We start from the raw sequence: 27,737 nt of genomic DNA on the forward strand, positions 1-27,737 counted from the left end.
AAGGAACATGCTCATTCAAATTATTTCCTTCAATGTTCCCCCTTGGTTGCTCTTTCCCTCCCAAGTTTGTGTACTTTTTTCCCTTTTAAGTTTCAGAATGATATCAGAATCATGAGGAAAAAATTTCTTTTATTACAAATTCATCAAGAAGCAAGACAAGCACATAGATTAGAAATAGAACAATTTGCATATCACAAAAACATTAATGAACAAACAAATTCAGGTAGAGTCCTGAAGCCAGAAGTAATATCAATACTGTGACTGGCCGTGGAGTGCTGAAAAGAGGCATGTTCATCATGTTTTTGTTCCATAGTTATAACAAAATCTATACAACCAGAGGCTCCAGACAGGCCTCAGGGAAGATTGAAAGCATTGAGGGATGTAACTAGATAATACATATGAAAATCTTCTTTAGCCTGTGTTAGAAATGGATACCTCCATAGCTTAGTGCAAAAACTGTTTTGGCTCTTGCCTATTCTGCCTCATCGTATTTTCATCCTGAGATGAGAATGTTGGTACCATGTACTTTCTATTTGCAGCTGTTTGTATTAAAAGCAAAAAGTGGGCTACAGTGTGCATTTAGAGATAAAATTACCACTAGAGGGTCTACTGACTTCTTGAAAACAGTGAATTATAAAGAGGAACAGCATCAGAACCACCATATGGGAATTATTTCCTTCAGAATCATTGCAGCATGCAAGCAATTCAATTGGCTTGAATAGTTTTGGTAATCTGTAGCTTTAATGAAATTGGTCTGGGTACATTATTTTAGTTGCTAATAATAATCTAAATAATTTTTCACAGTAAAATCAGCACAAGCAACAGTGACATGATCTTCATTAATCAGCCTTGCTGAAATAGTGTACTCTCCCTGTATGAAACAAACACAAAGCAAGAGATTAGTCCATAAGTAGTAAATAATTGCTTCAGTTTCTATGAGCGAGTCCTCTTCCTAGAAACAAAATAGTACGTTTCCCATCAAGTTCCTCTGAAACCTCTCCTGTCCAAATGTTTCAGAGCTGGTAAAGGAGTTGCCCATATTTTCTGCCAAAATATGCTCATCAGAAATATCAATGCTGACAGCATAAGTTCAAAATTAAAACAATGGGGGGAACAAAATATTTTGATGTATAAAAATTCCTTTCAAATCTGTATTGCTTCTCATGTTTCTTGTGAGCAAGCACAGTATGGCCTGTGCTGTTTAGTAACTGGAAGGGGAAGAGGTGCTCAGTTGTCTGTCTGGCCCTTCTTTCTTGGATCTTGTTCACCATGTACACTGTTATTTATGCATATGAATTTCTATAAAAGATGGCATCTTGGGGATGTGTGTATAGATGAGTCAATCTGTGATGAACTCCTATACAGTAAAACAAGTGGTAGTTTAACTTCAAATTGTGCAGTTAAACACTAGTATCTTCTTTTTAGGGATAGAACTTGTATTGTTGAAGGGCAAAAATCTCAACCTTAAAGGTGCCATGGCTTTTTTGTGTTGGTCATAACTGCGCTCTCCAGGTGTCTGGAGAAGGAGAAGCAGAGGGCAGGGAGGTGTCAAGGCTCACCTAAGAGATTCAGAAGAGGTGAATGAAATTTAATCCTCTTGAAAAAAAACTTCTTTACTGTGAGTGTGGCAGAGCACTGGGACAGGTTGTATGGAGAGTGTGTGGAGTCTCCTTCTCTGGAGATATTCAAAACCCACCTGGATGTGATCCTGTGCAATGTGCTTTAGGTGACCCTGCTTGAGCAGGGGATCAGCCTGAGATATGATGTCCAGAGGTCCCTTCCAACCTCAACTGTTCTGTGACTCTGGGTTGTTAGCATTGTGGCATTTCTGTTTTCTCTGGAGTTTGTAAGGGAGCAAAACCTGGGGTAGGCAAACCAGGAGAAGTGGAGAACTTGGCATCAGTGGCCTCCTGGTCTTGAACCATAGTCCTTGCCCTGCTCAGGACTTTTCTGGTTGTGAAGCAGGAGGAGGTACAGCTAGAATTAATTGTGCTTCTTGCCATTCTCCTTTTACCATGGGATTTCAAAGGCAATATCTGCCCTCTTTCCTCACAGAGAGTATCAAGCTAAGTGTAACATCCAAATTTAGAGAGAGGCCCAATGACAACATGCTCATGAGAATATAGCCTTGTTGTAATCTTCATACAGATTGTCTAAATGTCCCTTGGGTTGGTCAGATGAGACTTCTCTGTAATGAGCAGAAGCTGATTGCTGCATGGAAGAATGGCATTATTTGCCTGATCAATTAATTAACAGTGAAGGCTTCCTATTCCCTTTCTCACAAGCATGTTAATTCTCCAGAAGTTTATAGTTTTATTCATGGAAGTGAGTTTTTAATAACTCATTTCCATTGCTCATTGGTGACTAGATTTTTTTCATTCTCCAGAATAATAATTTCCTCATGGGTAAAAATTGTTATTAAAACAAGATAGTGAACAGTCTTAATGTTTCTGGCTCCAAATTCAGCTAATTTGCCCATAATTGGAGTTCTGCTGCTCTGCGTGGATGTTTCCAAGGCTTTCTCCTTGTCTGGAGACCTGTGTCTCAGTTTCTTTAGAGCCTTTACTACAGAAATGTCATCTGTATGTTAGCAAAGCTGCTCTTGGAGCAGGATGCTGAGTGATACAAGCTTGGGTATTCCTCTGTGTGGTGATGGGGGGAACACACGTTAGGCATTACTTGACATGGTATCTCTAGGCATGGCATTTAGGGAAGCAGACTTGTAAGAATGGGATAACAGGGATAACAGCCTGCGTAAGGGAGCCCAGCTCCCTGTAGGAGAGCCTGGAAAGTGAAGGTTGTGGTTGCTGCTATCAACGGAGGAAGGCTGAGATGTTAGCTGCTGTTATGGAGGCTTGGTCTCCCCAAACCCAGCTATCCTTCTAACCTGTGCAGGACCTGGCAAGCTTAGCTCTCCAGGACTTGTGTCCTTGTTCTCTGTCCCTGTTCTGATCCTGTTGTCTTTTCTTGTGCCTGGACCAATCCAGTGCTGCAATCCAGTGCTGATTAGGCCACAGATCCTCAGTTTTGAGGCTGAGGCATAAGTTTTTATGTCACCTGTTGAAGAACTGAGAGCTGGTGTACTTCTCTGTGCCAGTAAATCTAAGGGGTGTTTTACTGTCCACTTGAACTGCATGCTTTCACAGTGATGACTGTGGCCCCTTCTTCCCCATGTAATCAAACAGATCTCTTGACAATCCCGATCTTACCTTCTCCCCTTCAATCCAGTTTTTTCAGGTATCTGGCTAGAAATCATTTGTTATTGACCCATAAAATATAGCTTCAAGTTGTGCCTGGTTACGGCAGACCACGTTACTTTCAGCATTTAAAACCTATCTAGCTTTGTAATGTGATTTGGTTGAGGTTTAGGAAGGAGACCTAGCTGAGTGTGAAGAAGACTGCTTGTAAAGAGCATCTATAATGGACAACCAAGCAACTCAGTAAGAGCAATGCCTAGGCACTGCCTGCTTTCTCACCCTTCTAAGAATTTCATCTCTTATTCTCTGGCCTTGTGGAACCTTAAAGTGTTCTTTGTCTCATAACTTGTACTTTTATTTGCAACTTAGAAGAAATCTGTCTCTACCTCAAACTATATATGTACAGTGAAATGCATGCAGTTGCAATAGTTATCCAAATTGCCTTTATAGTCTGTGAGGATGAATGAGACTCTCCAAATTATTCAGCCCACTAAGGAGTGAGTTGAACTGCAGCTTTGGTCTCTCAGGAGTCACTTGAAGCTGCATCTACTAAAGAACTGTGTGTGAGTTAGTGCTGGTAGAAGGGATCTGCTATTTGAAGAAAGCCTGTCTGTCTCTGGATAATGGTGTCTTTGTTGCTTTTTAAACAAAGCCCCTTAATTTCATGTTGCAAAAGATTATCCATGATGCAGTGTGCCAGCTGGGGAAGCTTGGAATATGCTGCTGTTGTTGCTTATGGACAGAGGACTACACCTCGTCCAGAAAGCCCTTCTGCTTCAGAGCACAGCTGTGGCAATCTTACCTGTGGGATTTCTTTGATCCCCAGTGTGACAGGTCCCTCATAGTAGAGGTGTTCTGAAAAGCAAAAATGATGGGTGGTTAGATACCACACAGCACATGAAGGAAACAAGCAGCTGATAGACGCTTTTTTTTTTTGTAATAGCACTTCAAAATGCTCCAGTGACAAGTGTTACAGAACTGCAAAGTGCTCAATACACAGTCTTGCAACAACCCTCTTGAAAGAAATGTCAGGACGTGTACTGCCTTATGGGGAAAGCAGAGCCTGGGCTCAAGAAGATAGAGGAGGGGGGCCCTGGCTTTGCACAACCAGGTGGGTGTCCGTATGTCAGCATGCATCCTGCAAATGGGGAAATGAGAGGGGAGCAGGAAATTGCTAGACATGAGTCCTTTAGCATGATCTGTTAAACACCTGGGGATTCAACAGTTGAGCTATACTTTTTGCTTAGAATTAGCAGAATGGTAATCTGAGCTGAGTGTTTCTGTAGGTGTAGAGTTCTGACTGCTTGCTGAACATGACCTTAAAGTAATAAGAACATGTCTGTCTCACTGAGAGAGCATTCACCAAGAAGTTACATGATGTGCTAAAGCCATCGTGAGTTGTGTCGGTGACTGGAATGGAGCCCAGGAGTTGCACCTTCCAATCTCCATCCCCTTAATTGCAAGACATGCTTGCTCTTCACTGTGGAAGAAAGGGCAACTTTAGCATTAATGGACAGAATTCACAAGCTGTTCTGCAGTTCCTCCTACTTTTTCATAGCTTACTGGGCCAAACTGTGTAGACTTGACTGAAAATAAAATTCGTAGATGTTTTGGTACAGAATTTCTTGCACAACTTGCCCTACAGAAGTCATGGAAAACTAAGAACTGTTTAAGGATTCTCTTTTGTAGGTGTCATGAAATATTCTTTACTTTGACAGTGACAGAGGAGTAAGTGTTTCATCATGTTTGAGCATGTGCTGGCATTTTGGTGCTTGTCAGTCCCAGAGAGTTGTTTTAGTCTGGTATCTCTGCGTTGCTTTAACTGTTCCTTGTTAAAGGGTGGACAAAAGATTTGTCACATGATTGTCATATGGTCCATCCCACCATGCAATAGGTATCTGAAATGGAAACAAGTGTACAGAATGTCTTCCCCACACATCATGAAATATTAGTCAATGCCTTCATTTAACAAACTTAAATGAAAGAATCGTAACTATAATATGCACTAGGAAATGAGTAACAGAAACCTGAGACATCACCAATGTCCCACAGCTGTGTATTAATGAGAAGTTTGTTAAATGTAATGCCCTGATGATTCTGGGAGGTGGAGAAAGAAGCAGGACTTCCCACTGTCTCCCTGAAAAAAATAATACCAAAACTGAATAGAAACAGTACATTCTGGCTTCTCACTCCCAAACTGATCAACTGTATTATAGCACTCAGACTGTTTTCCTTCCCCTCTGCTTCCCTGGCCGCCTCACCTGGACACCAAGAAGTCTTTTTTTCAAAGAGCAGTTGCCATCACTGCTTGCTTCTGTGCATGAAGAAAGCCCTGGAGTCTGACACATCTCCGCAGCAGAGAGTGGTGACTCAAGAATCTTAAAAATACTGCACAGCCCACTTCTCAGTTCACAACTTACTGGAGCCTAAATAGGAGTTAAAGGCATTGCTTACTGCACGACTTATGTGATGAGTGACTCTCTTGGGACTTGGGATGTACGTGTGTGGATGTGAGCTAAGGCATGTTGTGAGCTGCACCCCCAGAGTGGTGCGAACCCTGCATTGGTATGGCTTGTGGTTTGTATGTACTTGCTTTCAGTAGAGGGCCTAAAATGGGCCTTGTCTGTCCCTCCTTCAGTCATCTCTGAATCTAGCACATCTTGGATGACAGCAGAGGAGGATAGAGAGTAAACTGGGCTGTGAACAATTGCCTTTCCCTGAAATCCTTTTCCTCTGGGATATGGAAACTCATCTTGGGTCATGTAGCTCTTTAGTGTCTCACCTAGGCTGTTGGAAAGATGTCCAGATTCTAAACGTAGAGAAACGGTATCCAAGCTCTGCAAAACTTATATTTCAAAATGAAATAGGATCATCAGGCCATATATTTCTTTCTGAAAGGATGGCAATGCTGATCTCTCCTTCACTACAGGTGGAAGCCATTTTATCCCTCTTTGCTATGACAAAGTAATGATTACATCAGTTAGATGAAGGCAGACTTAGGGCTCTGCCTCACCTCTCCCTGTTTTCTTTGATTGCTCTGACTTGTGGTAGCTCTGCATTTGTTTGGTAACAAACATGGGAGGGAGCCAGGTTCTTTCCAGTGGTGTCCAGTGACAGGACAAGAGGCAATGGGCACAACCTGAAACACAGGAGGTGCTGTCTGAACATCAAGAAGCACTTCCATGCTGTGAGAGTGACTGACCTCTGGCACAGGCTGCCCAGAGAGGTTGCGGAGTCTCCATCCTGTGGGATATTCTAAAGCTACCCGGACGTGGTCATGGGCAACCTGCTTGAGCAGGGGGATCAGACTAGATGATCTCCATAGGTCCGTTCCAGCACCAACCATTGTGTGGTTCTGTAATCAGGCCTCTAGAAAGCTCCTGTGACCCTCCTTGCTTCGGTAACTGTGGAAAAGGACTGTGCTGCTTTGAATGTATATTCTGATAGGAAAGCAAAATCAGCTTTACTTTTCATCTAGTTGAGGCCTGCTGTGAAATAATATAGAACTGTAGATCTGTGAATTTTATTGTTCATACTCATTTCTGACTATAGCAATCTTCTTGGTGCCCACATTGTCTGGATCAGGCTTCTCACAGCACATTCAGTGTTCCTCTCACATGGAGATTTCTGCTACAGTTCCAGAAGTGTAAACATTCTGCAAGGCTTTAAGAGCTGTAGTTTATCACAGCGTCCTTCGTATACTCATATACACTTTTGCATTCCTACATTGAAAGAGGATGAACACATCTGTTTCAGTGGCGGTAACTGTCACAAACACTGAGCCGAGCTCATTGAAAGAATTCTGTGGTCTTCATAGAGCAAGCCCAGATGCTTTTGTAGTTGCATAAATGCATGACTGTATATTTACATTATTGGGAACAGCATAAATCATGACTACATTTTTCCTAATTAAAAGTCCCCTATGTCATTATTAGTCCGGTAAGTTATGGCACCTATAATGTGTGCTGTCATCAGTGATGTGCTTTTAGCCTACCTTCCATGTTCAGCTCTTCTCCTTAAAGACTTAACTGAATGTGATTTCTGTAGAGCATCCTGGAAAACATTTCTAATGCACTATTGATTCAGGGTGATATTACTGTATTTGTATCAGCTTTCCTCTACTATTTCTACCAAAAGTAACTTAGTCCTTTTCCTTGTCAATGAACAGGCCTCTGGTAGCTTCTAGTCTGACGCAGAGCTTTCAAATGTGTAAGAACTTCCTGAGAATTACTTCAACTTACTAGTTACCATTTACCATGAAGATGCTTCTCATTCCTGACAAAACACCTATAATGAAATTCTCACTTCTCTTTCTCAAATCTTCCTTGCACTGAAAATCTTAAACATTCTCACACTCTTGTACTATATAAAGGCCCTGTACATCTGCACCCACCTCTTCTTTTTCTATGTTTTAGAACTTAAATGCTCCATGTTGGAGTTCTTCTAGGACACGATCTTGCATCCATGCAATTGACACAAAACTTTTGTGAGTTTTAGGGATGCAGGAATGATCTGAATAACTGCCAGCTATAGATATACAGTTGAGTGAGAAAAATGTATATAAATACATAGCTGGATGAGAAATATCCACTCTCTTTACTGGGGAGGAAAAAGTGATATGAAGGGGCTAAGCAAGATGGCATCGTATATCAGTACAAGACCTAGCTTTGTGGTGTAGCTGCTTTCTCGGAAAAATGTATCTAAACTCCCAAAGTGATACCCAGTTCTGTAATTTATGCCTTGTTCTCTATTCACAAATACTTTTTTAGAAACATGCTCACTGTAAAACCTAGCAAAAGAAGCAATAATGCATAGAGTGGAGGTCTAAAGTCAGGGGTGTTTTTGTATTGTTTTGAGAGTGCGCACAAGGAATTGTGCCAGCTCTCTGGTGCTTTCTTCAGTTGGGGCTGAAATAAAACTTGCAAACTTGCAGAGTATGCTAGCATCTTTCACCAGGAAGTTTTGTTGAAGCCTGCAAGTTGTGGTTGGCACGCTGCTAAATATTACCATGCTAGGTCTCTCTCTCTGATTTTAGTGATTGCATTGAGAAATCTGTTAAATCTTATGTAACTATTTTCTTTAGAGGAAGTGGAGAATTACCACTTTCTATTAAAATAGAGGAAGAGCTGAGCTCGTGTTATACCACAAAGAATTTAGCAGTTTTTTTTTTGTTTTGTTTTTGCTGTTCTTAAGTGAACAATGGCCTATTTCCTTGCAACCTTTGAGCTTGCAACTTCTCAACAGGGATAAAACTCAAACAAAAACCTTCAGTCCTATTTGGGATTCCCAGTGAGCTGTGCCAGATGTGAGGTTTGTTAACATAAATAGTAAATACTATGATTATGATGAACATGAAACCTGCAGCCATATTAGGTATTATATATTGTGTGTATGATATATAATTATTATACTGGGGGTGGAGGCAACATCCAAAACTTTGCCAAATCCATCTCTTACACATCTCTCGTCTTTGTAACTTCCTCTCTGCTTGTCCACACCAGTGGACCAACAAAATCTTCAGTAGAGCTGTTATTTTACATTACTTGTCACTTTGGAAGAGGGAGGCAGAGGTAATTTTTGTCCTTCTTGTGGTGGGCAAGCACATTGTGTGTACAACTCTAAGCTCATGTCAGATTTGACTACTGTTGGAAATGCTGTCCATACAACATGGAAACAGGGCTCTACATGAAAAGCTTCCATTGTAAGAGTCATCTAACCTTCACTTTTGCTAGGCTGCATACTTGACCATTCACAATATTTTCTTTTGTGATCAGACTTACAGTTGTACTAATATGGTCAAAATATGGTTGTGCTGAATTGCCTCAGACAGGTATTGAGCTCACTTTCTAAAACATGGGTTAGAATCAAATGTCAACTAATTAAGAAATACCACGCTTTCAGTTTGAACCTTAGTCTGAGAAAGTTCACTTCTTTCCCACTGTGATTTAATTACTAAATAAAAATAGCTACTGAACAAGACAGAAGTGCAGAGGTCCTCACATCAACTTAGGGATGCTTCTAAACAAAGATACATAATATTATTTCAACAATCAACTATGGCTTTATATCACTGTGTGCTTCAATTAGTAGAAACAATCACCTGTCAGTCTAAGATTAAGGGAATTGGAAACCCCAGGAGGTTTTGGCTTTGTAGTTTAACGTGTGAAGGGCAGTTTGTGCTCTACTCAGGACTGGCTCCACTTCTTAATGTGTTCTCTAAAGGATGTTAATAAGTACTTCACGAAAACAAGGTAGTTTTTCATGAGGTCTGGGGTGGTTATTTTTTTCTTATAATTCAATACACAATTGAAGAAACCTATAAATTTTTTTTATTATTTTTTTTTTTTGTGTGTGTGTGTGTGTCTATCTGGCTTACAGGATTTACATAATTGGTTGCTCATGCAGCATTTCTCTATTATTCTTCGTGATATTTCTATGCTGCGTGAAATGTTTTAGTAATTTTCCAGGGGCAGTCATAGCAATAGTGTTGTGCTTGATTGTCAGACTCATAGCCCTTGCACATGAATTGTTGCAGCATTATCATGATGGAGATGTAAGTGAATGGAAGGAAAGTGGAGCTCCTGAAACTAACTGATTCTCTAAGAGCTCTGTGGCAGACTTCACTTCAGTTCCACCTCTTTGTTTTAAAATCAACTTAAAGGACGATCACGATGTAAGAGGGATTTTGACTGTTTAAGATACGTGAATTTTACAGTCCAGAGGCATGACCATAGCTCTTTCTGGACATATTGTGGCTAGCTTTGCACTACCTGGCCTGGGTCATTGCAGAAGGACCTTGAGGTGCACAGGCTCACCTGAGAACAAAGATGCCTGCTTTCTGGGGCCAGCTAATGCCACTGTAAACCAACTAGTGTGAGGCTGGCAGCTGCTGGCTGGCAGCTTGACTGGCATGAACTGTATTCATCTGACCGCAGCATAGTCACACAGTAGGCAGAAACAAGGTACGTACAAAGCAGAGATGGTATCAAATACTATCTTGATCCAAAGATCCTTATTCAAGCATAGTCCTTAAAGTGTGTTAGGAACTGCCTTTAAGGACAGGATGTGTTATTTGCTTAATAGTAAAGAATGTGTTCAGAATGCCTTGTTTGTTTGCTCAACCCTTCCTCTGACAAAAATAAAGGCTAGTTCTGTAGTACTTTTTGCTCACATGACAACCATGTGGCTATAAATAGGGCTTATGAACCTCTCTGCAGTTGGATGGGGTCTCATTACTAAACTTATTTTTTATGGATGTGAAATCCCATGTGTGCGCAATATTCTGTGATTAAAAGAAAAGCAAGCAAACAGGTTAAGGAAAGGCAGGCTCTAAAATTAAAACATCTCTGTCCTACTGTGTTTCTGTCATCCATTAACATGCTGTTGATGTAAACAGAACATTACAATGTATTGGTGCGTTCAGCAGCACAGCGGGTGCATCCTGCTTGGAGTATTCAGTAGCCATCAAACATTTCAGAGTGCTACCTAAATTACCTCCTTTCTTCTTTCCACAGAAAATAAGCTTAGAATGACCAGGCTCGCAAAGTGTGTCTGAGTAGCTCAGAACGGTCTTCCCACCTATGATCAGATCAACCTTGACGTACAGTTCCTTAATGCTGTGTCCTACACAGAAAGAAGGACAGAGTGTTCAGAAAAAGTGCAAGAGTAAACAGCTTTAATTTATTTTCCATTCACCCCATCCTCCCCTCCAGCTTTTAAACCATTAAACATTTTCCCTTCACTGAGGATTCCTGATACTTAGAAATACATGTTTCAGGAACAGGTCTCCAAGTCTCTCGAGGTAGATATAACAAGGGGCATAGCTTACATTTTTATTGTAAATTATGCCCATGACCATTCTCTGATCCTGAGACCAAGTGGCATAGGAAAGCTTGTGTCCATACACCTAAACTCTTTCTTCCCTTCTGTCCCTAGCAGTGTGGCCATGTCCAGTGTGCCCCTTGGAGCAGCCCGTGGCCAAATGTCTGGCTTGGGATGGTTGCCCTGTGTCAGGGACCAGCATGGCAGATAAGTAGTGCTAGGAGGTTGACTGTTTGGGCATTTTTGGCGTGCATCTAGAGGGAGGCCCTGTAATCTGAGTTGGTGGAAAGGTATTTGCAAATGCCTATAATATGGTGTGCAGGCTTGTGTAACTTTGCAGCCATCTGATAACAGGTGCTCCTCAGGGAAAAGGGCAGCACATCCATTAGGAGGATGACCTTTGCATGTAAGGAAGCATTCCTAAGTGTTAAAAGATGCTTGGCACACAAACTCATGTTCAGACCACGAGTATACAGCAGCACAGTCTCATATTTGTTGTAGTAGTAGAGGTTCAAGGTGAACTTGGGGCCAACAGGGTTGCAAGAAGGTGCAAGGGTCAGCCTTGGCAATTTGGGAAGCGCTGCTGATGCTGACACGAGATTGTGGGTGCTGTAGCCATCTCATTCAGCAAGACGTTCCCCAGATGAATCCTCTGTGAAGACAAGCTCTAGATCCAGCCGCCACCTTGGCTGTTCATATGTACAGACGAAGGGTAGGAGAGGGATAGGGGCTGAGGGCTGAATACACTGTCTGAGGCAGAGCTGGTAACAGAACTGCCATTTCTCTAGCCTCAAGCAGGTTTTGAAACTTCTCGGAAATGAAGACCATTTTTATTTTATCAGAGGTTATCACCCTTGCTTACTTAATATCAGCACTTACACGTGAATTATCTGCTTTTGGCACAAGGAAATAGCGATTCACTTACTTAGGACCATGGCAGCTCTGATGTTAAAGGTGTGGGTTGCAACATCAGAACAACGGTCAATGCTGAAAGCAAAGTCTTGCTGGGGATCTGTCAGGAAATAGAAAGCAATGGGTAACAAGAGCAGTAAAACTACAGAAGTGCTTTTAAAAAAACATTACAGATTTCCTAGAAATGTTCCAATATGGGCACAAAGCTCCTACATGCCATGTTTACTAGCTACTTCTGTCTGTCCTTCCTCCCACTTCAATCTGAAACACGTTCTGATGATAGCCTACATGGGGCTACAACCTGCTGGATGGAAAATTTAACCAAGTTCAGGGAAACCAAATTCCCCATGGAGGTGGGTTGTCTGTACTCATTTGACACTGAAGTCCTAGCACTGCTGTTCTTCTCAGGTTCTGTGTGTCACCATTCCTTCCTCAGCACAAATAAAAAATTAATTACGATGACTGTTTTTTAATGAATTTGTATCACAAGATCGCTTGGTGATTGTCTGGGAACCTGAATCCTGAAGTTGATTAGAAAGTCCAAAGATGAAAGCAAAATTGTGTTGCTGAGATCCTGCAGTGGTTCATGCTGGGTCCATTACTGTGTGATATTTCTAACCTGTTTCTTCTCTTGGAGACCTTAGAAGAGCTGGGGGCAGAAGGAGCCCTAAAGCTGCTGACCGACATGGATGTGTTTCTTGCTACTTTCCATGGTGCCCTTTCCTCAGCACGAGACTCCAAAACTCTTGAACAAACACAACTGTTTTCCCCCTGCTTCCACCTTCTTCCTTCCTTCCCCAGGCTATGCGCTATGCCTGAAGGCTTGCCAATGTGTCACTTTCTGGTGACAGCCAGCAGCAACAACTGACAGCTCAGTTGCTGCTGGCACGGCTGCAACGATCGGCACATGCAAGAGGTTTCCAGAGCTGTGGCTGGAGGTGGAAGATGTGGCCAGTTTGGCTGAATGTCATCTAACCCATGGATGTATGCTGTACAAGAGCCTCAAGGCATACTTGGCCCTCATGGTGGCTTCATGGCCTTGCCCATGCATCTGACTCCCTCTTCTGTGGAAAACCAAGAAGCAGTGAGGGTGGACCCAGGCACAACTGCAGCACACACAGAAGCAGCTGTAGGCTCTACGGTCTACACAGAGCTGTTGGTGACAAATTATAGACTTGAGAATTGAATTCTAACTTATTATTGCTTGTGCTTTGAGGTGATCATCTTACTGAATGGAAAATTATGGGTTGGGAGAATTTTACTTTGATGCTGTGGTGACACTTGAGTCATGAGTGACTTCTGTGAGTCTGAGCTAATGTGTCTGTCATCTTTTTGCTCCTAGTCTGACCCTATTTTTGCAGCAGTGCTCCACAGCTGTAGCAGCTGACAGGGAACCAGCCTGGGTGACCAAAGCCTGTTTGTCTATTAGGGGAGCGTGAAAAGAATGAAAATGCTGGGAGGACCTGGCATCTTCAAGCCAGAATCTGCAGCATGTGGATTGTCAGTGCGGTCCAAAAGGATCTCCCAGGTCCTAACTTATGACAATTTAAAATAACTATTTGTTATAGGTAAAAGGAGGTAAAAGTCACAGTAATTTCCCACAGCTCTGTATCCCTATGCTGTATTTTTCCTTCCACACCACTAAACCAGTCTCTGTAGTTACATGACCTGCTTGGGACAGGCGAGTGTTCATCGGCTACTCAAGTGTGACATGGGTCAGAAGGGGGTCATTCCTCTTTTTCCATGTTCCTGTCAGTTTTTGCTTTGTTATTGCAGCTTCAGAAGTTGTCGCAATCAGGTAGGAGAGCAGTTTCCTGCTCCAGATGGAAAGAGTGTCAAACTTCTCTTTTTTTTTTTTCCAGGACTGTTATGCCTGCTTCCCCTCTGGTCTCTGCCACCTTTCAGGGCTTGGTTTCCGCTTTCTTCTGGACTTTTGCAATAGCCCCTCTCATTTCTGTTTTTGGTGTGTGGTGCATGGATAAGTTTCAGGAAGCAGCCGTTCAGATCCTGAGCAAGTTGGGTACTGTTGCCTACAAGCAGTACTCGTTGTCAAACGACCAAAATTTCCAGTTCCGTAATTTTCAGAGGGGAACATGATCAAAGATGGCACTGCAACATATACAATGCTCTTTTCTTTTCAAAGAGAAAGAGGCTGTGCTTTAGTCAACAAATTAAATCATGGTATTAAGGCTAGAAGTTTTTTTGCTTTTTTTTTAGCTGAAAATTTATCTTCCATAACTGTTTGGATGCAAAGAAGATGTTCATGAAACAAAGCTTCCCTGGAAAACATGTATTTCTCATAAAGAACTCCACCTCAGAGCTGTTTTAGTTTAGTTCATGAGTTGAGCTTTTTTGCCAGGTGAAGTATTTCATGGTGCAACATAACCACGGTGTCCCCTATTCCACCACTAGTGATGCAGCACAGAGGGACACTGGTGTGTTGAGGCACATGTTGCCTGATCCCCAGTGAGGAAGTGTGTGTGAAAACACTCACATGAGGTAGTCCAGCAAAATTTGTGAATTAGAGCACTCGGATTTTGTGTTGGTACTATTTTGCTGTGAAACAAACTTTTCTACTGGCGAATTAAACTCCAATTAATTTTCTGACCGTCTCCCTGTGGAAATTCAGGCGATGACTTTGCAATCCAACATCTTGGTTACTATTGTGTACATGGCAGACTTCTGCTGAAATCAATTGAAAGGATGGCTTTGTTGTTAAATCTATGGTGCCAGGGTGTCTGGATTCCAAAAAGAAAACAAAACAAAACAAAAAACATAGGCAGAAAGGATGCTGCTAAAAGGAAATTAAAGGAAATACTATTTTTTTTAACTACTTGATATGCAGAGATGTTTGTAGATTGAGCTGAGCGCTGTGAACTAAGGTAGTGTGCCTTACTCCTTTCTTCAAATGTAGAGGAGTCCCTCGTGTGACAAAAGCAACTCAAGGCCATTGCCATTTCTCTGTTGCACAACTGTGAGTCACTGTCTCTCTCTTACGGAGGTTTAATTCTTACTCTTCCTTGTTGCCTCAATCTGAAGTGAGCTGGTTAGACTGAAAAAATACAAGTTATGTCTTTCACATGTGCAGAGCAATAACATTTATCATTAAATCTCTAAAATACATGGGGCTGCCCTTCAGCCTTCCACTTCCCTGCAACATTTCATAGTGCACAGTACTGTATGTTCCCAGACTTCCCTCCACCCACTCCCTTCAATCTGTTCCCTCTTCCATAATTAAAGCTAGAAACTCTTCAACTGAATGCGGAGTTTTGCTTTTCCAGTTCAGCTTTGATATGTTACCAACACTTAAACGTTGCTGGAAATTTTGCAAACATGTTGAGGTTTATTAGTAAAAATCTGCTTATTGGGGGGGGGGGGGGGGGGGGGAAGAATATTTTTTGTATTTTTTGTTTCTCTGTACATCTGTCTGAGAAAGGCTTGGGTTATAACATTTTCAGCTATCATGAAGGTGCCCAGGAACAGGATTTTGACTGAAGTTTCTCTATAGACAGTTCTAAACCTTTCAGGCAACTGCCTTCAGAAAGATGTGAGTCTTTGTCCTTTGTAAACAGTCTGAGGATCTGAAGCACTCTAAGATCTCTTAGGCCTGCTGTTTGAACTCAATGCCATGCCTAATGCTGGGCCTTCAGCTTTATCTCACTGCAGTACAATCCTGCTTTGTGGAAGGTGAATATGGGATGTATCTGATCACCAGTTACAAGGTGGAGTGCCAGCTGACCCCTGTATCACACCTCCTGTTTTACTCTTTCCCAAATACTCTGGTGGAGATTGATTGCCATATTGGCTTGGTATGTGGTTTTCCTCATGCACAACCTGTAGTGTAGTACCATAGTTCACGATTTCAGCCTTTATGGCTTAATATTGTGAGGTGCTTGAAGTGGTGAAGTTTGCTGGGCATTTCTAGATCACTGAGCAGACACAATTAGTACTGCTTAGAAGCTCAGATAAGTTATAGGAAGAAAAGTTCAGGAACTCCTTTTCCTACTCCTGTTCTTAGCAGAAGGTCATGTCCTAGGTAAGTTAGCTCAGACAGATTTACAGTGGTATATATGCATGACCCTCCTGGCTGCAGGCAGTGTACCTTTGACAGAGACAGGGACACGCTTTCATGCCTCAGTTACTGCAGCTGAAGGGCCACCAGCTCACCCTCCTGCTGAACACGGGTGTGCACCAGGACAGAGGGCTGTGAGCTGGGGCTGCCCGTGTGCCCCACTTGTCTGTTCAGCCTCCTGTTCTCTGGGAGTTGATCACCATCAGGGAGATGAAGTGGACAGCTGGGAATGATAATGTCTTAACCTGCTACAGCTGTGTCCTTCAGCACCAGACCTGTTAGCAGACCACCAACAGGGGATTACAGAAACTGCATGGTTGGATGGGAAGGACCTGTTACAGGAATTTTGTTGGGCTGTTCTAGAACAGCCTGTCTTATTGTTCTATCTCTCTCCCCACCATCCTATTAGCTATCCTCTACTGGCTTTACTCTCATCTGAACTTGCTCTTAAATCCCACTGTTCCCATATGAGTACGAAAATAAATGGCATGACTGAACCAAGAGCAGCAAGCATGCAAGCTTTGCTTGCAGGAGAGCACATATGTAACTCTTGCAGGGGTGAGAAGCCTCTCCAAATTAATAAGCTTTGGGCCTTTAGAAATTGCACTTTTAGGAGAAAAGATGTACAATTGAGTGGAATGACATAGCTGGGCTTGGTTAGGGTCATACAAGGACAGACTGATGCTAGAAGAGCTGGAAATGAGCACAAGGAAGAAACATTTAGTAATTACCCAACACTCCTCACCTTCAAAGCTCTTAATAAAATTAAATCATTAGTCCTTACAACATTCAAGGTGATGAAAGGGAGGGAAAGAATGAGGAACTGTTTGGGATCTCACTCTGTATTCACTCAACATTTTCCCTTTAATGTCTATTTAAATAAATTAACCCAAATGCTCAAGGTTATATTTGACACTGTGGAATCTACTCACGAGGTACTGAGGAAGAAGCACAAGCTGCATTAGATTTCTAGTTTTATGTCTAGATTTCCCTGAATACCTTCAGTTTAATGAACTTCCCTTCAGGTCTTCCTTCACTGCATGCTGCAGCCATGTTCATTCATGGCTGGGAAGAGCAGAGGGACCCTCTGTTCAGTGCGGAGCAGAATAAATTTTGAGAATCATGTCGGTTGTGGCTACTTAATCATAAGAATGCTTCATTTCAAAGCATTAACCTGGGCTTTTCCTTAGTTCAGACAGGCACACTGGTTTCCTTTGCAGAAGACATGGTATGGTTTATCTCCTGTATGTTTCTGACATGATTAGGCAACATGGAGGTTAAGGAATGGGAAAATCACAGTTGATGTATCCTTAACATCCCAGGGCTACAGACCATGGGAATTCCCCACTGCCAATAGTTCTATCAACTTGTGGTCTCTGAGGTCTGCTTAAACCTGAAGCTCTTGGAGGTGACTAACAGAGTCAGTAACTGTGCTTCCTTTCTGTTAAGACCTATGTGGCAGTAGAGAGGAGTCTGAAGATCAGTCTCAGTACAATCTATAAGCTAAAAACCCCTAGAAGAGTAGAGAGAGAAATGTAGAATACGGTTAAAAAATGTTCATGCAATATTTAAATCATTTCCACTCCTCTCTCAAGAGTACTGAACACTGGTAATGCAAATAGCAATTACAGTTTTGTTAGATTAAGGCAAAGGCATTACTGGCCTGTTTTTATGGCCCTCGTTTTGAAGCCAGGTAATTCCAGCATTTCATGAACTAATTTCAACAAAGGGCTAAGGCTTTGTCTCTTACTAATTCAAATACAGCTCATTGCTGAGTATAACTGATGCCCAGATTTGCAGATGTTCAGAAACTATCTCAGAAGGCTGGTAACCTCCAAATGTGTTGCTGGGGCAATAACTGCAATAGTAACAGCATTTGGGGTGTGAGGACCAGATGTGGGATGGAGGGCTCAGCCCATGAGCAAGGATGTGTGGCAGATGGCGAAGAGAGGAAGAGATGTGCCCAGTATCAAGCCAAAGAGCTGGTGGTGAGCTGGGTGGAAGCCTCTAAAGGCAATGTGGGTGAGGGGCTCTCTGCAGCCTGGGGCTACGTCTGGTGATAGGAGTGTCATTACCTTGCACAAATCAGCCCTGCCAAAAACTTAACTCAAATTTCCCTGCTTTTTCCTGCCCAAACCGCCTTTCTTGACAGCAGGCTTGTTAAAGCTATTTGCAAGGGCTTGAGGGGAGGCCCAGTGTCTCAGGGTTCATGAAGGCTTTCCTTGCTTTTGCCAGTGGTGATATTTGGAAAGGTGTGGGTGGGGAGATGTTGCTGTGCTTTGAGTGGTATGACAAGCTTTGTCTAAGCCTGTTTAAGAAGGCAAAACTGAAAGATGCTGGCTTTGAGAGACAGCACATATAGATCTGCATTTGTATTTGATAATCCTGATTTGTCCTAGTTAGCCTGAGAGAGAAAGGGAAGCAGGGCTGGCTTCAGCTACAGCAGTTTAACCAAAAAAAAAAAAAAAAAAAAAAAAAAAAAAAAAGCTGCATTAATTTAGGCCCAGCAGGGAATGTATTAGAGAGAAAGTCTTTGTTCTTCTGTTCTGTTGGTAAGAAAATGCCATGCACTGCATGAGTAAGATGCATACAATAACTGCCTGTATTCCTAATCAGATCTGTCTCTTCTCTCTTCACGTGCTTCTTTATCGTCTTTATATTGTTCTGCTTGAGACAGATCTCTGGGCATCAGGGCTTGCCTCTAGGACTGAGGATTCACAACAGACTTGCAGACCTGTGTCAGAAGTAGAACCAAACATTACCAGCAACTGCCCTGCTGTTAGACACATGCCATGCTCTGGGATAACAGGCCTCACTGCTGATTATACAGAACAGTAATCAGCAGCATATAAATGAACTAAATGTTCCCATTTTCCCGGGATGGGTTGAAATCCACCACAGGAGTGTGGCAGTAAGCTATAATTAGAATGGCATGCTCCCTCTGCTAAGGAAACTAGCAGGGTTCCCGCCTGCCCGATCACCACTGGATCGTTTGACAGGAGTCATCCATCTTCAGGTGAAGAGGAAACTGGTGCATTGAATTAAGTTGTGGTAGTTTTCAAGATCCTAGCTTTGGCAAGCGGCAGCTCTCCTGAGTCTAAAAGCAGCATTTATGACAGATCAGAGGTTTGGAGTTTGGTATGTGGTGGTTCTTTGCAGGGTATTTGGGCATCTTGTCCCTTGTTGTTACTGTTCCTTCCAAATGTTAGTTTGCCATAAGCTTCCTTGAAGTTGCTGCAGTGACGCCAACACAATAATGCAGAAGTAATTTTGGCATTTTTGAGGTGTATTTTCATTTTTCTTGGATTATTCTAGGTATTTTTGCTGGTGGATGTTAAATTGCTGCAAGAAGCTGATCATCGAATCACAGACTGGTTTGGGTTGGAAGGGCCCTTAAGGATGATCCAGTTCCAACCCCCTGCCATGGGCAGAGACACCTCCCACCAGACCTGTCCAAGGCCCCATCCAGCCCGGCCCTAAATGCTTCCAGGGATGGGGCATCCACACCTTCTCTGGGCAAAACCTCCTACATCTCTCCTATTTTCTTTGGTAAACTGTAGGTATTGTAGGGTCCAGAGCTTTTTTTGGGGCCTTCATGACAGATGAGATGAGATGATGTGGCCATGCCCAGAAAGCCTAGCGATGCTTCATACACTCACACAGAAAGCTTTACCCTGGAGCACTTATGAGCTTGCTCTTGTTCCTAACTTGATGCAGTGAACATGCCTTTTGATAATTTCTACTTTATATAACCCAGGAAGTTAATCTCAGTTTTATCACATTGCTAACAAGGCTGTGTTAACATAGAGACTCAAATTCTGCATGCAGTAGCAAATGGTGGTTCTGCTTTGCCCACAGTAATTTTTAACTGTAGTGAAATGCACATTTTTTTTTTAGGTGCGCCTCTCCTATTTGCTTCCAAAGAGGAGAGCACATTTTCCTGTGGCTTGCTTTGTGGGCTGTTACCCCTTCTTCTTGTGGTAGCTTAGTGACTCAGTGGCTACAACAACCGAAGACATGGCAAAAGTCAATAGGTGGAAAATGTATCTGTTATTTTAGATTTAGCAGCTGGAGATGAGCAGGATGGGCTGTCACAAACAACTTTCTTTTGCAGTATATGATGCAGGACCTTCATTGATTTGGTGGGAAAAAAAATGGGCACCATGAGGAAATATCTGAGAACTAAATTAGATGGGAAAATTTAAAGCAAGGTGGCAAAAGTTCAGCTGAGGTTAATTTTCTCCACAACTAGTCTCATTGAAAGCATTAATATTGATTTTGCTAAATGGTTCAAAGTCTAGATGCTGAACCTATTTTTTTTTCCGAAGTACCACAGAGGTGTGAAATTGTATCCTGTTCCTCCTTACTGTTTACATTTTAAAACTTACAAAATACCCTTTTCTCTCTGAAATGAGGTAAAATTAAGTTAGAACCACCTAAAAGGTCACATAGGGAATGAAAGTTTGAATCCTTTCTAATGAAGCGGAGAAAGAAACAGACTCAGAAATTTCAGTTCATGGAAGGACGAAAACTTTTTAAAAAGTTTTACATGTGCAAAATTAAAGCAAATTTACATGTGTACTCACATCCATGCTACCTTGATTCTGATGGTAGCTTCAGTCTGTTAGGATTCAGTGCCAGAAATATGCCTGTCAACATCTGGCCTTCCCCCTGGAATAAGTAAGCTACACCAGATGAGTGCAGCAGCCAGGCTATGACACTAAGACGGCTTGGACAGAGCAAATAAAAAAAATGTTTTCAAGTGAAATTCTTAAGTTCTTTGATTGTTTGCCCATTAGCAATCTATGCAACAAAAGATCAGAGGGGAGTTGGTGTCTTGTGGCTTTAAATAATTTAGAAGCAGAAGCAATTGCTGGAGACTGCTTGAGGGAAATAAATAAATAAGTCCAAGGGAAGCATCTGGCTCAATCTATCTGCCAAAAAAACAAAGAATAGTGGAAAAAGAACCTTCTTTCACCAAGCATCTAGCAGAACATTTGCCCTGAAGATGCATGAGGTGAGAGTTTTTGCAGACATTTCTTTGCCAGCTGAAGCTATTGGATTACTGATGTCCTTTAACTAAAGGATGTATGTGCTTGTGGCCAGGGAGGAAGGGACCAGCAGCCTTGGTTGACGTAGAAAGCAGAAAGGGATAAGCTGTGAAATTAGTGCTGCAACAATGACAATTTAGCAGGATTGCTTAAAAGTTGGTATTGTTGATTTAGCAGGATGGGTGTTATGTTGTCTATTAGAAAAAGAAAATAAGGAAAAAAAGGATTTTTAAAAGAAAGTGTATTTGATCTCTGTATGTAGGAGAAAGGATGTGACGGGCCTGAGTGCATGAGGGGGACGCCAATAAGACCGAAACTATTAGCACGGACAGACAAATCATCAGGATAATGTAATCTAACCAGTCTATCAGTTTCCACTTTTAAAACTAACAAACAAACAACCCCCCTCCTTCCCAAAACAAACAAAAACCAACACTGAGAAGTTCCCTCAAAGTGGAGTTTAACAGGAGGGTTAACAGCTTATCTGAGCAGGGCAGATTCTGCACCAGGACAACCCTGTTGACTTCAAGGGGCTTTTTCTGGCAAGATCCAAATCTGGGCTCACAAGTTTAAAAAACAATACAAATTAGATTTTCCTCTACCAGTGAATGCAATCCAGTGCAAGCTCATACCGAAGTGGGCAGTGCTGCTCTCTTTTACTCTATCAATGTAGGGCAGGAAAAATCTTCATAAAAATAACCCTGCTTGAAGTGTGACATAGAGCTATGCAAGCAGTCATGGAGCTCAGTGGACAACACATGTTCGGTCTAACTGCTCTCTTTATGAAGAGGCATTGGCATGTAAAAATAATTCCCTGAAGGGGACGAGAGAGGCTGCTGCTATGTCTAGCAGAAGGCATTAATTATAGCAAATGGTTGCCCATATCACTAAGTGTTGTTATTTGTTTGCATGTTTGTTTTTAAATCTGTAGATAGATAAAATTGTAAAGACAGGGTACAGTCAGTTTTCTGTTTAGGTTCTGGAGTTTGAAATGAATGGTGATTGATTCCTCCTCCTCTCAAAACTTCAGCTAGTGGCTTCAGATGAAAAAAACAAAGTCAAACGTGACTTGGGAAATCTGCTTGTCTCTGCCTGATAGTCAAAAATCCCATATGCTCTGAACAGTGTTTTATAAAGCCTGGGGAATATCCTTCAAGACTTAGCTTTGGCTGGCCTGCAGATCTCCCTGAAATTCTGTGTTATTTACTCCTGTGCTTAGGAAACAAAGTCCTTAATGGTCAGTGTTCTCCAGACCCTTTCTAGGACCCTTCTGCCTTAATAGTAGCCTCTTCTGCATTGTCAAGAAATCTCCATTTTCAGGCAGCAGAAGTTCTGAATTCTTCAAAGTCCTAACCTTCGCATAGAGCTTTTTTCATCACTGGGAGTACTGGTCTGGGTATGCTGGCTGAAATAAAAACAGCTATTCTGGAATACTGATTTCTTAACAGAGGCCCAACTCAAATTTTAAGAAAAAGCTGTAAAAATGCCTGTAAAATGCTTTTCATGCACCTATAGTAGCAGTCACCTGCTTTACCCTGTGGAGAGGGTCCCATTTGAACAGTACCTCATAAGAATGTTTTCATGGCTAATTGACACAAGCTTACATGAATGGTCTAGAGGCAGGCGCTGGTAGATGCATTGAAGAGTTACATTTTGTAGTTTCTGACTGCATTGCACTTTGCACTTTCAGCTAGATGCCTGACAATCAAATACCATTGGAATCTGCTCAGGGCACTCTGCTACTGCTGCCTTGCTGCCTTTCCCTTCCCACAGAATTGCCTTTTAAAATGTAGCTGGAAAGATCAAAAGCATTGTTGCTGTAAAAATCACTGTGAAATTAAAAGGGATAGGAATCAGCCATTTGTGTAGCAGATTCTTTTCACGTCTCTGCATAGACTTGCCAATTACAGTTCCCTTTTCTCAGTTGGAGATGTTAACCTGTGTTGCTTTTATCTCAGGATCCCTGCACAGGTTTCTAAAGTGATTTGTGGTCATTTGAGATCTTCCTTTGTTTTTGTCACTTCTTCCTAGGAGGAAGAGTGGCACTGATGGGAAATGTCTTGCTATTTATAGACTGTCTCGGAGTTATGTCTCCTGCGGTTACGTGGAGGAGGCAGTGTACTGTCTATTTACTTCTAGACCACCCATCTCTCAGCCTGAGTTTCTTGCTATGGACTTGATGCTGAGAATTTTCTTCTGATTTCCTTTATATTTTTTTTTCCCCCCAAGTGTGTGACACTGATCACTGGGGTCTTATCCAGCCCCTTCTTTTGATGCATGCCTTAGGGTCCTGTTTTTGGAATGCTTAGTCTGACATTGCTGGGTGTGAATGGGGATGCTTTCTGTAGGATCCAGAATATGGGGTGACACTAAGGGGTTTGATGCATGCCTGTAAACTACCCCATTATAGAGGCAGGTTGCAGCTAGGTCAAGTGCTTTCAACAGGGAATTGGGACTTGCTCCTGGGTATAGAAGACTGCTATTCTTTCTCTGTCTGTCTTCAGTTAGCCAGCTAAGCTTCTCTGCTACGCTTATCACTGGTATGCTAACTCTTACTTTTGGCTTTAATCAGATTTTTGAAGCCTTATAGGAGAAGATCTGATAAACTGCAAAGCATAAATGAACACACACCTCCATTTTAAGCTCTCAGACTGAACTCTGTTAATCTGCTGATAGAGTTTGAGAAATAAAGTTGTGAAGTAATTGGCTAAAATTCCCCCGACCTTTTTAAATTTTACTTGATTCAGCCCTGGTGTACTGATATCATCATAGAATTTATAGTAACAGTAATAGTGGTGAAATCCTGACCCTCTTGAAACCATCAGGGAATTTTTTACCCAATATTTCATACTAGAAACCTCCCCGTAGATATTGTATCCCAAAATGTGTCATTCTCTGGCATCTTCATTGGATCAGGAGATACCTTGAGGATGTATCAGAATGAAGAGGACATGCAGGAGGGAAAGTTTCACGGGGGGGGCCTAACATTTATTTGGGGATTGGGTGCCCTCAGTAGGGAGTCAGCTTAAAATAAGTGTGGGTTTAGTTTTGCAACATATTAATGTTCTTCACTAGTTTGTTGGGATGCCTTCTGTGGCTGCTAGGATGTGTTATCATAGTCCCTTTTCCCCAGCTCTGGTCTGTGAGCCAGGAAGCTGCTCCCACTTTTTTTAATCTCGTACTAACACCTTGAAGAATGAGCAACCCTATGGTTTTGGAGTATTCCTTCCCTTGAAACACCTAAAGTGTATGGGCAGCTGCCTAGCATTGATGCTGTGCCTGCTGACATTACAAAGTTTTCATGAGGGGGTTGGTTGGGAGAGGGTCTTGTCAAAACCAGGCACTAGCATGTCTTTTCCTTCCTGGGTGAGAACAGCTGTTGGGACATAGCTAAAGAAAAAAGCTATGTTCTTTACATCAAATGATGGTTAAGAGTGAAATGAAGTGCAGACAAAGCTTCCCTCCTCCTGAAAGGCTGATCACTGCCTTTGTCACTGTTGCAAGCTGGCCAGCGAGCTCATGAAGAGCTGTGTCTTCTCTGAAGAGAGGGAACGCAGACTACTGTATTCTGATTAACCTCCCCATCTAGGAGGCTTTCTATAGATTTTTGGGCTCATCCCAAAAGACTTTTTTGTTTGTTTTGCTTTATGCAAGCTACCAGACTATGAGATATCATATCAGACTATGAGATATCATTATCAGCTAAGATGCCAGCGGTGCTTCCTGGTCTGATGCTACAGGTACAGGTAGCTTCTGGAAAAAGGCAGGGCAGAACACTTTGAGAGCAGCTGTGAGTGTTGCCACAACTGAATCTGCCTGAGCTGTAAGGGGGCAAAGAATCAGGCTTCAAACAAGGAATCTGATTTAATTCTTGCATTGCTTCCATGTCTGTGTAATCCTCTCATCTCCCATAGCTGTGCCTAGGAGAACAGAAAATCACTCTTGTGGTGGGACCAGACTTGAGATCTCTGGCTTGTGCTTCTCGAGCTGTGAACTCCTCGTGAACTCCTCCTGTTACCTTTCTGTGTGTGGCAAACCAAACAAGTGATATGTATGTTCTAAACAAACGCATTTTGTTTGTCAGTCCAGTGGTGTGCATAGTAAGAAGCAATGCCTGACTGACACGTGCCCAGCAAATTTCATCATCATTTGAATCAACTCAAACTGTAGCCTGTGCCCCTGTGTCAAGGCATCTCATGCTAACTGAGACCTGTAGAGGGAACAGAATTTGTTTATACAACTAATTCTTAAAATAAAGGTAGTACCAGTGCTCGTATTCAATATCTAATTAAATATTTTCCTAATGCAGTATACCCATTTATAATATGTGAAGCCTGACTTTGTTCTCCGGGGAACAGGCCAGTGAAGAATTGCATTACAAATATTTATTTACTTCCCTTGTTCCTCACTGGCTTTATTTTAATGGGTGTGCAAAACTGCATGAAAGCTACAGGGGAGAAAAAGCCCCCCAGGAAAGCCTTTGTATCTGGATGAATTGGAAAAACAAACTCTAGGGTGCTCATTTGCCATGAATCACTTTTCACATCACGTGCGGAAAATGAATGAGGCGTCTGTGAATCTAATTCCCTTTGTCCCAGTTGTAAAGCAGATCAGCACAATAGGAGAGGCACAAGGCCAGCAAAGCAAGAGGTGGAAAGCAAGCACCATTCAGTGAATTCATTTTCAGTCATCCCACTGCCACTTGCTCCTTTTCTTCTCTACAGATTTAAAGAACAAACAAACCCGGAGGTCCCTGGGAAATGCCCCTATTAAGTGCTGCTGCTGAGGTCTTGCTAAGCATGGTGGCAACTGCTGAGAATGCAACTCCTTCCCGCTGTCACACCAGGTCCCCTGTCACTCCAAGTGGAAGGACAGAAAGCACATCACCACAGCCTAACCACACGATAAGAAAACAGCAGATTGGTGTGTTGAAGAGTCTGTGTCAGAGGTAAAAAAGGATAAAGATTTAGGGTCTTCCTGTTTTTTGTAACTGAGCTTCAAGTTAAAAATCCTAATCGTCTTTCATGCTGAACTGAATTTTTGGCAGCTACTTAACAATCTGAATTAGGTTACATTATTTCCTCTCTATTATATTCCATCTAAAATCAGTTAGATTTGTGTGTGTGAGAACCAAACCCGTTATATTTGAAAAACTAAAAGTGTTCCAGCTGCAAAACCCAGTGCTGGCCTGGGAATGTAACCCTTCCATTCACTGCCTGGTTTATAGGCTTCTGTCACTGCCTAAGAACAACTTCGTTGCCCAGCTTAAAGGAAAATGGAAATTTTAAGAATCTCACCACAGCTTTTGTAATGAATTTCCAAGTTGTCCTCTTTGCAGACTGTGTGCGTAGGCCATTCTGTGCTGGCATTGATGGAAAGCAGGACTAAGATGAGAACAAGAGCATTTGATGTCTTCATGGTGATGGTGGCAGTTTGCAGGATCAGTTCTCTCTGTCTCTTGCTAACCCTCTGTGGAGGGAGCTGTTCCTTCCCTTCTCCGAGGGAGACAGGAGTTACTACATTCACGCCTGCAGAAGGGTTAAGTGAGCCAAGGCAGCCTCCAGCTTACCACAACGTGGTATAAACAAGAGGCTAATCGGAATTGGAGGGTGCTGTTTCCGTGTGCTCAGACTTCTGCTTTCTGCTTCATGTTAGCTTAAACTAATGACAAATGAGCTAATCACACCTACTCGCTGCACTGCATAGCCCTGCCTTGGTGCCTGCTGGAACAATGCAGCAAACTGTTTGTTTTTCTTCTTGCTGCCAGTTTCTTCTCTTGAAGTCAAAGCATTTGGGTCAGGACTTCAGAAAAGCTTATTTAGGCCCCCTCGCTGCAAAATATTTTGATCCAAATCACCCCATCTTAGTCGCACAAAGTCAGACTAAATTTTGCAAGGTGGCCAGTTTGGTTTCTGTGTTTTTCTTGGTTAAAAAGAAAATAAAAGCACTCTGCTAGAGGGAAGAGAGATTTGTCTGACACAGCTGACACACCAGATAACCAAGTCTTGAAACTTTTAGGAATTCTCTCTGCTTGACTGTGCTGAAGGCTGCATTTTCGTTCATTTTGTTCAATGGTACTAGGAATATACTACTTAATAGTAAACCCAGTCAGGTAAATGCAGACTTCACTTTTTTCCTTCTGTCTTCCTGATTGTTTAACTGTCCAGTACTGACACTGCATTTGTTATTCATGCTAGCTTTTGGATGAAGCACAGCTTTAAAAAAAAAAAAAGGTGGCTGTTGCAGATGGCAAGGAATGATCAGTAAGGAAAGGAGGGAGTGTTGCCTCATCCCCAGTAAAATTCTCTGATTCAGTTTGAGATCCACGATTTGGAACAGAATTTCAAAACCCAGTTGCCAAAAAGGACTTTCCTGGACAAAGTATTAACTGGAAAAAACCTACAAGCTAAACTCAACCATAAAGGAAAAGTCTGGAACAGCGTTCTCTGAGCTGGAGACGAGAAGAAATTGGCTCTGTAGCGTGACGGAGTCAAATAAAAGATTGCTTTGGCCATCTCAGTCTTTCTTGCTCCAAAGGCTACAAGTATCATTTGCTCTGTCACTGAGTAAAGTTGAAGAGGGAAAAGCCTATGTACTTCAGCAAACAGGAGATCACCTGACAAGATAATTATAAAATAATGCTACACAGTAGAGTTGTTCCTGAGGTGAAATCCTAGCCTGAAT

The 27,737-nt window shown here is 42.2% G+C and overlaps 1 protein-coding gene across 1 annotated transcript; it reads right to left on the reverse strand.

The window, feature by feature from the left end:
* Window positions 1-112: 112 nt before the first annotated feature.
* On the reverse strand, window positions 113-26,691 carry LY86 (lymphocyte antigen 86). Its single transcript, XM_080578624.1, has 5 exons — window positions 26,351-26,691; window positions 11,944-12,030; window positions 10,692-10,820; window positions 4,000-4,052; window positions 113-871 (listed from the first exon to the last, which is right to left on the reverse strand). The coding sequence occupies exons 1-5, from the start codon at window positions 26,469-26,471 to the stop codon at window positions 776-778; spliced, it is 486 nt and encodes a 161-aa protein (XP_080434750.1). The 5' UTR covers window positions 26,472-26,691; the 3' UTR covers window positions 113-775.
* Window positions 26,692-27,737: the final 1,046 nt, after the last annotated feature.

Source organism: Anser brachyrhynchus, assembly GCF_964034855.1.
Source record: "Anser brachyrhynchus genome assembly, chromosome: 2".
NCBI classification, from domain to species: Eukaryota; Metazoa; Chordata; class Aves; order Anseriformes; family Anatidae; genus Anser; species Anser brachyrhynchus.